This window comes from Accipiter gentilis, chromosome 19 (genome assembly GCF_929443795.1).
Source record: "Accipiter gentilis chromosome 19, bAccGen1.1, whole genome shotgun sequence".
Lineage (NCBI taxonomy): Eukaryota > Metazoa > Chordata > Aves > Accipitriformes > Accipitridae > Astur > Astur gentilis.
In genome coordinates, this window is record NC_064898.1 from 21,519,114 (window position 1) to 21,534,751 (window position 15,638).

At 38.7% G+C, this 15,638-nt stretch overlaps 1 protein-coding gene across 16 annotated transcripts in view; it reads right to left on the bottom strand.

Moving 5' to 3' along the window:
• DLG2 (discs large MAGUK scaffold protein 2) overlaps positions 1 to 15,638 on the bottom strand; it is a 1,018,327-nt gene that overhangs the window by 757,107 nt on the left and 245,582 nt on the right. The window contains exon 1 of one of the 16 annotated variants that reach the window (XM_049823438.1): positions 2,403 to 2,494. The exons of the other annotated variants lie outside the window; for them this stretch is intronic. Coding sequence (XP_049679395.1) covers positions 2,403 to 2,444 — 42 coding nt within the window. The 5' untranslated portion in view covers positions 2,445 to 2,494. Of the gene's footprint in view, positions 1 to 2,402; positions 2,495 to 15,638 lie in introns of those variants that run through there. 16 annotated transcript variants of the gene reach the window in all.

Sequence of the window (15,638 nt, forward strand, 5' to 3'; positions counted from 1 at the left end):
CTCTAAAGCCATAAACTGCAGCTGCCATCAGAAACAGACCCAATTGCTTTTCTTTTTCACTTTCCAGGGCAAGCAGATCTATTTCCTGTTACAGCCTGTACTTATAGTTTAATTCTATCTTATGACTTAAAGACTAAAATATTTGAGAACCACTAAGATTTTTCCACCCATTTAAAAGGGGGAAAATACAAAACTCGAAACAGATGTTTTATAATGTATTTCATTTATTTTGGCCACCCATAAAGCTGTGGCTTATGTTAGTGCCAACCAAGTCAAAAGCAACAGAGTTCTGCAGAAACACTATGTAATACATTTTAGAATGACCAGGCATGGGGAGCACCTTTCAATAAACTCCTACTTATTAAGTAATTTTCAATGTCAGAAAAAGAAAATAGGAACTACTGAAGATGCAAGTGGCACTGCCATACTTGGCCAGTTCCTGGGGGGATGTGCAAAGTTTGTGCAGCTTTTTTATGTTACTGTAGCCCAATGCAGAGCTTGGAAAATAGATCATCAAAGTATACATTGAAAGTGTATGAGTTTGAGGAAATTAGAACAAATGAAGACAACATCCTTAGAACAATATCATGTAAATAACAGATACTGTATATCAAACAATTCCTCCAGAGACACTTAACAGTTGAAGAAGTTCCAACAAATTAAAACTACTTTATCCAAACAATTGTCAGACTTGGGCTACTACAAACCTTTCACTTTTTTCTGTGTTTATGAATGGAAACAAAGACATTTCAAAAGTTAAACCCATGAGAATCCTAACAGTTGCTGTGGGACTTAATGATAAAGTATCTCATGGAAATTACAGTAAAAATAATCATAGTCAAATTTCCCCTGTACCTATTCTTATTTAGACTGAGAAATATTTCTCAACATCAGACCCACTTTGACAGAACACCTTCAGCACAGTACTGCAGTCTGGGGGACAAAATGAGCAATAAAGAATGGTTGGTCTCAAAACATCTCTTTATTGACAATTTACTGCATAAAACACAGGGCGTATGATGTGGATATAATTTACTAACCTGCCAAATACATTATAGGGAAAGCATAAGGAAAGGACAATGGATGTATTTTAGGAAGACAGAACAGCATTAAAAGTTTTAACTTGTGTTTTTTGGCTTGTTATCCACATATTGAAAGAAAATATATTTTTCACTTTCTTCCTCAGAAGTGGCACAGAAAGTGAATTGCAAAAGTTAATTAGAAAGTAATAAAATGTGAAAGCTTAGCAATTCAGTACAGCAATCAGCAGTACAGATCTTGACCACATACATAGAAGCAGACTCGTAGAATGTGAGCTTTTAATGCAAAATACTTTTTCAATCAAATGGCAAAAAAAGTTTTGACCTAATAAATAAATATGAAGTTCATTACTATCAAACCAAGTGCAAATACAGAAAACTCACTTTAATTCAAAGGCATGTTTAAAGCAGTTTGAAAGCAAAATATCCTTTACAATTATTTCTCCAGGTAAAACAGGTCTAACTGTGATTATCCGGCATTTACCAGTGCTTTCCTTCCCAGACACAGACACTCATTTGAACTTGAAAAAGCCAGAATGCCAGAAGTACCTCCCCAATATGTTGACTAAGGACTGTAATTCATTTAAATTATGCAACTGGATTCCCACAGCTGGCCCACAGCTTGGCTTAGAGCTCAGTTCAATGCCAATGATCCTGTCTGCTAATATTGTCCTACTTGCAGAGAAGGTAATATATCCAGCAACTTATATTGAAGTTCTGACACTAATTAACAGAGCAAGCAAATGTTGACATGAGTGACAAACGCTGGTTAATAGTTTCGGGGAGACCAGTGCTGCCAGCTGGCATTTTTCTGTAGCATTTTGCAGTAATAACCCCTTGCTTATTTCTTAGGATACTGCTTATAATTTGTTTGTATGCATTTCGTTTCAAGTTAGAAACAAATCAGCACAAAAAACAACCCGGATAACAGCAGCAAGACCCCCGAATTTCAGGCAAGTAATCAACGAGAAAGCATGCAAGCAGCATCACTTGGAGCATGCACGGGGGACTAGAGTATAGGAATTCTTATCCTATATAAAGCTATGTAGCCTTGCACAAACAGCCTTTGGCATCTTGTTTCTGGCCTACCTGGACAGTAGCAAAACATGTTTATCAGATCATACAAGCCCAGAACCTGAACTGCAAGCAGTTAAAAACTGAAGGTTGCTAAACTGCAAAATTAAAACATGCTTCTATTCTTTAGCTACACAGAGAACGATAAAACAAAGCCTCCACAACCACCTGTAATAATATGCCTGTTCAGCTAGCAATTCCAAAGTACTCAGCAACACAAGGTAGACATTTTCTGCAGCTGCTTTTACATGTACATTCCTGCCAAATTGTTGTCTCGTCTCCTCTTACCTTCACATTAGTCCGGAGTGCACAGTAACATGCAAAAAACATTGCAGTAAACAAGGAGCATATGGACCAGTATTCAGCGTCTCTGCTCTGCACAAACGGTACACACACGATCCCGAGCATGTGCTACTAAGGAGCATCCGTTCCCTCTGTCAGTTTGAAAATGCATTGATCTCTGTTTTTCTGACTACAAAAAGACATGTCTTGAAGGCACTGAGTGAAAGCTACATATCTCTTCACCGACTATATATAGAAATATGCCCAGTAATTTCAATTAGCAGAGAATTCAGCAGCTGAAACTTGGACCTCAGTTGCTTTTCCTTCCAGCATTTTAAATTCAGGGGGGAAAAAGGAGGGGGAACTCACCCAGAGGGGAAAGGTGAGGAATTAAAATGTAAGCAGCGAGTTACTTATATTTCCCCCTGGCTTTGATGTTTTCTTTTCAATATTTTACAAATGTTATACATGGAAAAATGCAGAAAGGTTTCTCTTCCAATTCTCAAATTTACTGTAGATTCTGCACTGTTTCTGTCTGCTCTTGTTAAAGATGCAGCATCCCTTTTAACAAAGACAACGTCATCAATCATGACAGATTCAACATGTTCTACTTACAAATACAGTCTCTGATTAAGGACAATGGCTGGCTGGCTTATTAACATTTCCTCAAATGCAAGTTCAGTCCCCTGTGCTAATCTATTTTTAAATAAAAAGTCCCACCTACTCCTTCACTCTCATTTAATAAAAATGCAGCGGACTAGTTCTAAAGCTCCTGAATTGCATTGTGCTCCTAGCTCAGACACTGGACATCGTTTTCAAACTGTTTTCTTGCTTGCTGGGATTAGAAACAGAGAGAAAAATTAAAATGAAAGCAGAAAAATCCTGGAGAAGGCTGTACCCTCACATTTGTAACTACATATTCTGAATTCAAAATGCTCAAATGTCTTCCAGAAGGAAGGAACTCAGAACCTAGCCAGAAGGCAAAGCTTTAATTCACAAGCACAAAAATAAGATCAAACCACTTCTTTCACTCCTGTCAACGCTGGGATGCTACGAATTAACTGATTGTTTACTAGACTGCAGGGACACAAAGTCAAAGACTCAACTCTTTGTTTACAGCACCGGGAAGCACCGATATTCATACTGAATTATGAAGCAGTCTTCAAGAATAAAACCAGAAAAGAGCCTCTTTTTTTTTTTTCACTGCAGCAGATACTGTGGGAGGCAAAGAGTGGAAAAGGCTTTACTACCTCCTTCTCTATCAGCACAGAGCAATTTGTGTAGGATAAGCATAACTTAATAGAAATATCTGCAGTGACTTTTAGGATTTCTTTAAATAATGCTTTACGTAAACCCCCTTGGAAATCTGCAGAAATATTGAAGTCCTATCAAAGTCAGTGGGTATCTTTCTGTGGGCAATGAGGTGAAGAAGCTTAAACAGAAGGACGTGCATTTAAAGAAGAAAAAAGGGGGGAGGGGAAAAGACGGCAGGGTTTTTTCCAACATCTTCCTAAAGACAAGCTCTCAGAAACTGTCGTCAACTCCAAGTGAACAGCTATTTTTAGCCTGTCATTGTTTGTGCCTTTTTTTAGGAACCAAAAAGGCAGTCGTGTTTAAAGCTAGATACTGCTTTGCAATGTATCCTAAGACAGCTACTTAATTTGATCCCCAGCTCCATCTGTCATACAAATTATGTAATTAGTAATCACAACCTTCTTTGGCACAAGCAATGACTTCCAGAACAAAAGAGGTGAACCCTGTTCTTAAATCTAATTCAGCAATTTTTGTTAGCAATGAAACTGGGGTCTAGATGCCATAGCTCATAAAGCTGGGATATCCCAAAGTTATGATAGTTCAGACTTGCTCTGCAGCAAAGCCATCAAATAAGCTAAAACATAGTAACGTGTTGCTCAGCAAAAGCACGGGAGAATTAATTGATGTGTTTTTCTGACACTCTTCAAGTGAATAGAAAGGGAAAGGAATCATGGTTTATTTTGCAGTACAATACATTAACAATTAAAATTAAGCATCTTAGTCATTGAAAAAATATCACAGGTCTTGGGGAATTCTCATCCACCAGAGAAATGCAATTCAAAAAGCAAAGATGAATAGATGCACAGTTCTGAACAGCGAGGCAAGGCTCAGGCGAGCATGTAGCTGCATATGAAAATCAAATTCAAGCCTCCTTTCTGCCAAAGGAATTACACAAGGTTTCAGTCAGCAAAGTCTTTGAAACAACTTCTTCACAGCCCTAAAAAGTTAATGGTTTTGGTTTTAGGCAAACAAACCCAATGTGGGGAAAAGAAGAATCTCACAAAAAGGAAGGAGGACTGGGTAACTATACGATACCCACGCGATCACCTGTATAAAAGACTTCAGACTCATTTAGGAAAACAAAAAGTAAGGCAGTCGCAAAAACCTCCCATGACTCCTGAGTGTCTAGGAGGAAAAGTTATCTAGGAAATTACAGACCCTGACCCTCATAACACTGCAAGAGTGAAAAGGGAAGACTCCCATCCATGTGGCGGATGCCTCCTATTATAACGGTGGGGCTTTGGGGAATTTGCTGGAAAATTGATACCTCTGTACCCGCCAACAAGGTATTACTTTGATAGCAGCCCAACCTAACACATTTAGCAGGGGCTACTCCAGGTAATCTACACAAGCAGATCCCCGCAGGGCTTGTTCACCTCTGCCAAAACATTTCTTATTGCAGCAGTCTAATTGTTAAAGGCAGCATTCTCATCAAGGACATACAGTATTTTAGTATGACTAACAGCTACTCAAAAGCATCACCTATGGGTGATATTTACGGTCTCTGACATACAGTTGATAACAATGAGTGAGGAAAAAGCCTTGCCCAAGTCTGCCAGACATGCCAAAAATAGCAGAACATTTCAAGTGTTCAGGGCCTCTTTAAACAGGAGACCGTGGCGAAGAACCCCACAGATGAAAGAAGTCACTCCATTTAAAGAAAAAAAAAAAAGGTTAAGTATAAAACCAGTAGAGAGACAGCAGTCCAAAAGGGCCACATTACAGACCCTCTTTAAAAAGACACAAAACCTGTGACCTGAATATTCTTTGATGACAGAAACCACTGGAGCCACTACCTTCAGCCGTGAAATTTCATGGTCACTTTTATCTTCCTGTGCCTTCAGAAGGGCAAAAGGGAACACTTGGAAGGAAACCCTGCTCGTCTGCAGAGGTTCAAAGGGAGGAGAGGGAACGTGCTGCCCTGGCAGACCTTGATCTCAGGAGGCCCCGAGGACAGTTTGCTTCGGAGGGGAGGAGGGGACAGCCCTTTGCAGCATCTGTCACTGCCCAGAAGAAGAGCAAGAGGAGTTAACAGCAGCAGTAGTAGTAATAGCTGTAGTAGCAGAAATGTCCTGTTGCCATTGTATCCCAAAGCTGTGGTCAAGGACCCCAGCGTGCTACGGCACTATACAAGGCAGACTGTACTAGGAAAACCTTGTAGAGGAACAATCAAACCATACTGGAGAGTACTATTTTGATCCTCAGCTGCCTAACCATTTTCAAGTTTGTTTTTTTCGCAAGCATCATGGAAAGGGCGGTATTTTAAAGGAGAATAACAATAAAAGCAATAGACTGCAGTAAAGAAAGCAACGCTCTCTAGCGTTTGCTCTAAACAGTGCCCCACTTAAGCACCACATTTGTGGGTAAATAGTATAAATTGCTTTTCAAAGGCTTGCTGCAATGAGACTGATTGTGTGATCGCCCTCTGATGATCATAAGTAAAGCAGAGATTATCTAGAAAAAACAGAAAAGAGAAGGGGAGAGGACTGAAGAAGAGGGTGCGTTGCTCTCCGAGTGGACGGAGGGAGAAATGACACTCCTGTCCTCCAAAAGAGTGGAGAGCTGATATCTGCAGGGAGTTGGACATAACGGTGGAGGTTTGCAAAGCCATCTGTAGGGTCTGGCCATGCAACTCTTATTAGTATCAACATTGATAATCCGCACCACTGACTTTCAGCAGCCAGGGGTGTAATTCTCCCTCTTTTTGCAGTAATGCTGGAGGTACTGGCTTGTGCAGTCATGGCACTATGGCTACAGTCATGCTCCATCACACCCTGTCTTTGCACACTGCAGTGATACAATCTGTATAGCACCCTAGTCCTACATTGCTTAAGTGCCTCTGATTTCAGCACACGAGCTTTAAACTGCAATGATTTTACTCCTTTCCCCACTTCTGAGACTTTAAATCATCATAAAAATGTTATTTTCCACAGCTACAGGAAGTTCATTTCACTGAAAATATCCGTGTCGGGGGGGGGGGGGGGGGGATATTGCAGGAAGCATTGGTGCGGAGAGCAGGTCTCGGGTGCTGTGGGGTCTACAGCTCCTAGATGGAAAATGTTGATTCCTGAAGAGTGGATTGAGTCTATGGGGCATCTGGACACAAGTGCAGAAAGAAGAACGTGGAACAAAAGCCACAACTGGCAAGAAGGCTTGCTTAGGTTTTTGCACTATAGCAGAGTTTAGTAAAACATAACAGATAGAGGAACTAAATCAGCAGCTTGCATTCAGCAAATCTTAAAATTTCCAGAAAGAGAAAGAAAAAAGAAAAAGACTGAATAGGTTATTTACAAACTCTCATCTCCAGTATTGTAAACATCTCTTTGGCACCCTGGCATTCTGATGCAAAAGTTGCTGTGTCAAATATTCTTCCTCCCTTCCAGGCCAGTAAACAGCAAAGACCTTCCCTTGGGCTGATTTAACTTAAGCCACAGTTTTTCCTGAAAACTTTCTGTTTCCTTTTTCCTGCACCATGCTGTTAATACAATTATCTCATTTCTGAGCATTTAATACTTTTCCTCCTCATGTCCAAGCTCTCTGCTTTCTGTCCTCTGTGATTGCACTGAGGAAGTTTTTGATCAGATATATGAGAAAAACACATACTTTACTTAGAAATCATTCCTTCTCGATATTAAATTTATACATATTTTATGAATCAAGCCATTGTGGTTAGTATTTTGAAACAGCCGTAAAACCATTTATAATAAGCAAATTTAAAGACACTATACGGCCAAAAAAATAAAAAAATAAGTGAACAATGGCCTGATCCTATGAGTCTTTTCTATGACTCGGAATTTTGCAGGAAAGGCTTCCTCATTGGTCCCAATGACCCTAAAACAGAATACTGCAAAACAAGGAACAGAAGCCCACAAAGAAGGAACTGGATTAAGCTTCACAAAGCATCTTGAGTTACTCAAAGCCGCATTTTTCCTCTGCTGTACCTGTAACCTGTGGATCAAGTTTATTTTATACCTCATCCTATCCAACTGATTGAGAAGACGTGACTCCATTACAGCCTTCATTGCGAGACCCAGGCTCTGAAGACTTTTCAGCTCCGAAAGTCCCCAACTGAATTCCCTGAATTTCACTCAAATTGATGACTAACAAGTCTCCACAACGTGCATTTCATTTTGTGACTATGAGAGGACAGCTGCCTTTCTTCTTGACTTGCATTCTCACAATAACACCTTGAAAAAGGTATTTCCATCCACAGTCATATTAAAAGCCAGGGCAACTTGGAATCCTAGCAGATTATGTAGGCTGTCTCCCTTGCTGATGGAAGATTAACTGTACATAGACTATTCTTGACAAATGTTTGTCTAACCTGTCCTTCAAAATCTTTCATGAAGGGAATACAATCTTTGCATTAGATGGTCCTTTATTCTTATTATGGGAATGTTTCTGTGACGATCAAGAACACGATCACCACGAACGTACCACCTATTATCCAAATGAGATTCATTTAGCAGAACTGCTCTTTTTGGAGTATTTTTTTAATTTTCCACTTCTGGGAGGTCATAAGGCTGGATAAATTGGCAGGAAAGACATGAAGCCCTAAACTCTATAGTTTTGAAGTGCTGGAAGAGCAAACGTACGCTGAAGCTTGCCATCTGCACATGGTACTCTTTATATCTTCACCTTTTTGGGGTAAGATTGTCACTGTGATAGCAGCGTGTATAGACAGACAGATTCCCATTTAGTCTGCATTTTTAATATGTGCACACATATTCACACATATACAGGGATATGCTTGCATGCAAAGTGCATGTTTGTGAGACAGAATACCAAGAGCAAAATAAGAAAGGGAGTATCTTCACTTTTGTTCCCGCTAGAAGGTAATATACAAGGTGGTTGGGCCTTTCTAATATACACTGCACGTGATTCAGCCCAGATAGATGTAGAGCTCAACACAAGGTAAAAAGCCTAGATGATTCGAAGCCCATGCTCGTTTTCCCTCAAAAAAATCATTTACCATGATTGTTTGAAAAACTTGGGGAAAATGAAACTTTGGGGAAAATGCCCATGCTCGTCTTCCCTTCAAAAAATCATTTACCATGATTGTTTGAAAAACTTGGGGAAAATGAAACTTTGGGGAGAATGATGTCTATCTTTTCATGATTTGCCATCACTCTCCAATTATGAATTAACATTTTACTTTTATAATTTATGAACTATAATTTATGAACTAAGCTAATTCATTTAAGCATAAAATCCACATTTCCATGGTAACAGCATGAATGAAGAAGAAATGAACTTCCAAAGTTCAACTGCATTTATTACAGTACTTAAAAATAAACCTACAGCAATTTTCATCCAGGAAATTACTGTAGTCTTTTTGTATGGAAAAAAAAACAAAAAATTAAAGCCCTTCCTGTAAATTTGTATAGGAACAACTTGATTTTGTATTGTACTCGATGAAGACCTGTGTGTATCAAAGCACCTAGGATTTTATTTTTTGTACTTATTTTGTAATTTTAATTAAGGAAACTATTTAAAGGGAACCTATTGTTAGATTGAGAAATATGATATAAAATTGTGTAACAGTGGAAGTAACCTATGCTTTCATGAAAACACAGGTTTAGGCTTTTTTTTTTGAGGTAGCCAGTATTTTCATTAAACAAGCAAAATGTTAGGTTTTACAAAAGAGAGTACAATGATGATATTCATTAGCCATGCTGTAACTATTCCTCTTCATTCAATTGATAAGAGTTATTAGCTTAATATGTTAACAAACTTCAGCTAGACGTCTGATCAATCAGATAAATACCTTGTTTTGAAAACCTGTTTAAATTTAGCCAGTTCTTGAAAAGTTATTTCAAACCTGCACAGCATTTGAAAGCAAAGGATAATTAATGAGTGAAACAATTTACAAGGAAAATAGTATATTTTCTATGTTCTAATGACTTCAAATCAAGAGTCAAGATATTTCTAGAAGCCTTATGAGTCAAAAGAAAATTATTGGGCTCAGTAAAGAATAAATAGGTAATCTAATTATTCTAATAATGTAATAAATCTAATAATCCATTTTCTTTAAAAAAAAGTAAAGAATACTCAAAGTAAGTATATTAGAAAAATGAAGGAGGAAAGAAATCTCTTAGTGGGGAGAATTCTTTTTGAAATATCGCCAAATAAACCAAAATAATGTACCTCTACAGGTGTAAATACATGATCCCCTTGTAATGAGAGCTTTTACAAATACAATTTGACAATTTGTCTATGGAATCTGAGAAAAGTGTGCTTAAATCAGGCATCCATATTACTTATGTATAACTATACACCTAATGCTACAAAAATGCTTGTCAGCAACCTATCTCTGTGAAAATCGGTGATGCATGTTATATTTGTATCTCCTCTGGGACCTGTGACTCTCAACATTTGAAGACACCTGGCCAACCTAGATACTTTTTCCACTAGCATTATCCAAATCATAAAAATAATCCCCAGACTAAGACTTTAAAAACTTACCCTAGCAGAAACAATAAAGTCAGCAAAAAACTCCCACGACTGACTGAGACATTTCCTGTAGAGTTTTACCAATTATTTCATTCTGTACTTCAGCTCCTCTTTTAGCCATCAAGTAAAAATATTTTCAGCTGTATTTCAGCTGTATTATTTTCAGCTGTACATACACAAGTCCATAGGAACCAATGAGATGCATCCCATGGTCCTGAGGGAACTGGCAGATGTAGTTGTTAAGCCACTCTCCATCAGATCTGAAAAGTCATGGCATCAGGCAAAGTAACCAGTGACTGGAAAAAAAGGGAAATACCACACCCATCTTTAAAAAGAATAAAAAGGAGGACCCTGGGAACTACCAACCAGTCAGCCTCAACTCTCTGCCTGGTAAGATCATGGAATCGATCCTCCTGGAAGCTATGTCAAGGCATGTGGATGGCAGGGAGGTGATTAGAGACAGCCAACACGGCTTCACAACAGGCAAATCATCACTAATTAATCTGCTGGCTTTCTACAACGAAGTGATGGAGTGACTGAGTTGCTGGATAAGGGAAGAATAACTGATGTCATCTATCTTGATTTCTGTAAGGCCTTTGACATGGACCCACACAACATCTTTGTCTCTAAATTGGAGAGAGAGGAATTTGATGGATGGGCTGTTCGATGGATAAGGAATGGGCTGGATAGCGACATACAAAGAGTTGCAGTCAACGGCTCAACGTCCAAATGGAGATCAGCATCAAGTGGTGGCCCTCAGGGGCCCATACTGGGACCAGTTCTGTTCAGTATCTTTATTAATGACATAGTGGGATAGAATGCACCCTCAGAAAGTTTGCCGATGTCACCAAGCTGTGTGGTGTGGTTAACACACTGGAGGAAAGGGATGCCATGCAGAGGGACCTGGACAGGCTTGAGACATGGGCCTGTGTGAACCTCATGAGGTTCAACACGGCCAAGTGCAAGGTCCTGCACATGGGTCGGGGCAATCCCCAGTACAGACTACGGGGTGAAGGGATTGAGAGAAGCCCTGCAGAGAAAGGAATACTGGTGGATAAAAAATTGGACATAAGCCAGCAATGTGCACTTGCAGCCCAGAGAGCCAATCATGTCCTGGGTTGCATCACAAGAAGTGTGGCCAGCAGGTCGAGGGAGGGGATTCTGCCTGTCTACTCTGTACTCATGAGACCCCACCTGGAGTACTGTGTCCAGCTCTGGGGCCCCCAACATAAGAAGGACATGGACCTGTTGGAGCAAGTCCAGAGGAGGGTCACAAAGATTATTTGAGGGCTGGAGCGCCTCCCCTATGAAGAAAGGCTGAGAGAGTTGGGATTGTTCATCCTGGAGAAGAGAAGGCTCTGGGAAGACCTCATTGCGGCCTTTCAGTACTTAAAGGGGACCTACAGAAAAGATAGGGAGGGACTTTTTACCAAGACCTGTAGTGACAGGACAAGGGGTAACAGTTTTAAACTGAAAGAGGGTAGGTTTAGATTAGAAGGAAGAAAATTTTTATGATGAGAGTGCTGAGATGCTGGCACAGGTTTCCCAGAGAGGTGGTAGGTGCCCCATCCCTGGACGTGTTCAAGGTCAGGTCGGACAGGGTTTTAAGCAACCTCATCTAGTTGAAGATGTCCCTGTCCAAGGCAGGGGGGTTGGACTAGATGAGCTTTAAAGGTCTTTTCCAACAGAAACCATTCTATGATTCTATGATTGCCCTTCCACTAGTACCTCTAGAGCTGTTCCTTATTTTTTAACAGAAAATTCTCAGGGTGTATATCTTTCTCAGAAACAGCACTTTTACCTATGTCTTTCACTTATCCTTTCTGTATGTCACCCTGCAACCTCATTGATGGCTATTAATTGCATTACCCTGTTGAAGTGGGGCATCCAGGAACACAAGTTACCTGGAAAAAAAGGTTTCATCCTTCATGACTGTCTGTCACTTACAAACTGATACTACTCTGCTGTTGCTGACGTCTTACAGCAGGTGTGATGTCATTTTACTCATCTCCACTAGGCCCTCATTCTGAGTTTTAAAACATCGGCACCACTAAAAATAGGGAAATGTATACATATATATATGCATACATATATACATACGTGTAAATATGTATATAGCAATCAACTTTTTGGAACCATTAAGATGTTAATTTCTATATACATATTACTATAATGAGAAGAGCAGTGCTTGTACTTGTTCCCTTCCCCCTTTTCTGCTACATCCCTCTCTGACTCCTACACACCAATTGAAATATTATTTCTAAATTGCTAAAATAAGGTGAATGATATCTTCTTTCAAACAGAATTCCTAAACCAAAAGTACTCCTGAGCAGCAAGTGGAAAAATCTACATCCTCTAAATCACTCCCAACTAATCAGACAACAAGGTTTTGAATCCACTGTTGCTTTTGAGAATTTCACCTGGTGTTCCTGAAAACTGCTGTTAAGAAGGCCTATCTCAGCAGTTAGACTTCATCTCTTTAGGGTCTGTAATTAATGGGATCATGAAAAACGAAGATAATTTTTAAATTTTCCACTGCGTAGTGATGCCCTACATGTACTGACTGAACCACTATTGTCACTGTTTCACTGTTCTAGGTTTGAGGAAATACCTCAAATGTTGTGGACAAAGCACAATTATTTCTTTCTGGACACCAGACTTCTCCAGTGACTTGAGTTGTCAAGAATTTGGTAAAAAAAGTCAAAATTTGAAAATGTCCTTAAGAGCTTTTTCAATTTAACCCATTGAGATGTTTTGTTTCCGCAAAGAAAAAATGCCGACTATATGAAAAATAAAATATAGAATATTAACATGTAATACTAGCTTAATATTATAAAGCAAATGTAAATGACAGCACAAAAATAGAGGATTTCAATATTATCAAAATTAGTCTACAAAGTCAAAATGATTCACTTCAACTTTTTATCACTGAAAATTTTATCTCAACCTGCAAAATATTCTCAACAAGTTATGTCTGAATAGAAACTTTCTACACCGATAGTATCTAAGAATTCTATTATTTCCCAGCAGTTAAAGAACATTGTTGCACTGATATTATTTAACCAGTTCTATTATTTCCAAGCAGTTAGAGGTTTCCTTTTAAAATACCCTGCCTTGCACATTTCTTCCACAGATGTCCTCTTCTCACTTCAGTATTCCCTTGAGTCACATGCAGTCAAGATCAGATAAATTCAGATAATGTCTTCAGTTGAAATATCTTATAAAATGCAAATTACTGCTATAATCTGATGATATTTCACAAGCTAACTGACTTTAGCACTGCTTTCTCTGTAACTGTTTATAAAAGCTAAAAATCTCTGACAATCTTTCTGGCTATGGGGCTGTCTATAAACATTTTGTTATTACTTCTATATGCAAAATTATTCTCAGTGTAGTACACAGGGTCAATATCTTTTGCATGGAGGACAAGACTGAATGAGACATGCATGCTGACAGCAGAATATCAATTGACTAGAGCCGTATTTATCTGAGAGGAAAATTTTCTGTTCCCTTAATACTTTATTTAAATAGTTTTAGAAATAGCACTCCCCTTGACCCAAAGAAGTTATAGCATGCCCCATTTCACATATTAACCAAAAATAACATCAAATCTCTTAGGAAAACAAAGTCAGAGTCTACTGTCAATCATAATACAAATAATCTTTTAATTCCAACAGGGTCATAAAGATCTACAGTCCTATAAAATACGAGAATCTGGCCCAAAGAATAAATAAAATCAGAGTAAAATATGATATATGCTGAGTGAAAATCTACTCCTACTAAAGCTAATACTAAAACCCCATCTTATTAATTTCAAAGAATTTTACTGATGTTCTTAAAGGTAGAAAATAAATGTTAATGCACACACCACAACAGTGAGTTTGTACGTAAACCTCGGTTATAAAGAGTTGGTGCTCCCCAGTATTCTTTTGGCAGATTACCAGCTCTACTTTAGCTATTCTACAAAAGCAGAGTAATACAGTCTGAGAGTATCTTTTTCTATCCCCTGCTCATCACCATATTCAAAGTGGAATGCACATATTGAAATATGCATTAAGAGTTGTTTGTGAATACTTGTCCAGTCACAATGACTGGGACACTGGATATAGCGTAAGGGCATCACGCAATTATCGCATAGTATTCCAAACACAAGAATACTGTCATCTGAACAATTTCATATACGTTCACAGTTCTTGGGTACTTTTAATCCAAGTGTGGTTTCCAGGTTTGGTTCCTACACCAAGTTTACTGCTGTAAACAGTGCAAAAATGATGGAAAGTGTATAAACTAGTAGCGATTGCTCAGAAAGTCAGGGACTTTGGTCCTGATCTAGATGATAGAAATATTGTGTGGGTCTCTAGTGGAAGTACATTTGAAGGGCAGATGGGCCGGAGATATTCCAGCTTGTATTTATCAATCAGAATTGAGGAAAGGCCACTAAGAGTTGTTTGTTTGTGACTCAGCAAGAGAAGTCAAACTGGACTATAAAAAGATTTTCACAAGGGAGGAGGATAGGATGATCTGTTGTGAGAGGTGACTCATGTCTAGAAAATAGAAGAATGTGTTTTGGTTAGTCTTTTGTGAACTGGAGAGATGCAATACAGCTGTTGATTTTTTTTAAATCTGAGTCCAAAGAGAGGGAATTAAGGGAAATAAATAAATAAAATAAACATACACCATAGGAAGGGCTTTTTTCCATCCTCCACCAAACCAACACAGGAATGTAGCTCATCTCCCCACCTTTGATGACTCTTGGCCTTTCACAAAACCTGTGATGTAATGATGTAATAAGGTAATGAGAATCAAATTTGATGGTTGACAGAGAGTGTGCTTATGCATATGCTTAAGTTTATCCTTTGTAATTATAAGAATGTATCTGTCTAAATACTTGTTCAGAAATCTGCTTATTAATGGATGATGCTGCTGCATACAACGCTCTTGAAAAACAAGCCAAACCACAAAATACATTAAATGGGCAGATGATTGCTGCCTGCTGATTTCAGTGGAGTTCTGGCCAGGAAGTCAGGCTAGATGATAGCCTGGGCCTTCTGGCCCAAATCCAGATGTACCTCTTTGCTAATCCACAGCAGAAAAAAGCACAAGATTGGAACAATCTGGAAAAGCTTGCAGCTTCCCAGTTGTTACTGTCTGTAACAGAAAGCTGTCATTTTATACTTTTGCTTTGCATTGTTCTCTGCTTCTTGTCCTATGTTGTCTATAAATAGTGGCATTTCATGCCAATTTATGAGGTGGATATTTGTAAGAGATGCAGAAATTCCAAAGCTATAACTGAAGCTGTTAAAACTCAAAATTAAGCTATGAAATGCTCAGAAATGTTGGCCACCTGCTATAATTAAAACTTTTAAACATTTCTCAGTACTTCTTGATACTTTAGTTTTCTCTGTCATTTGACAGCCTTCTGCACTGAAATAGCTTGTTGAATATTTTAGAATCAACATTACAGTACCACCACTT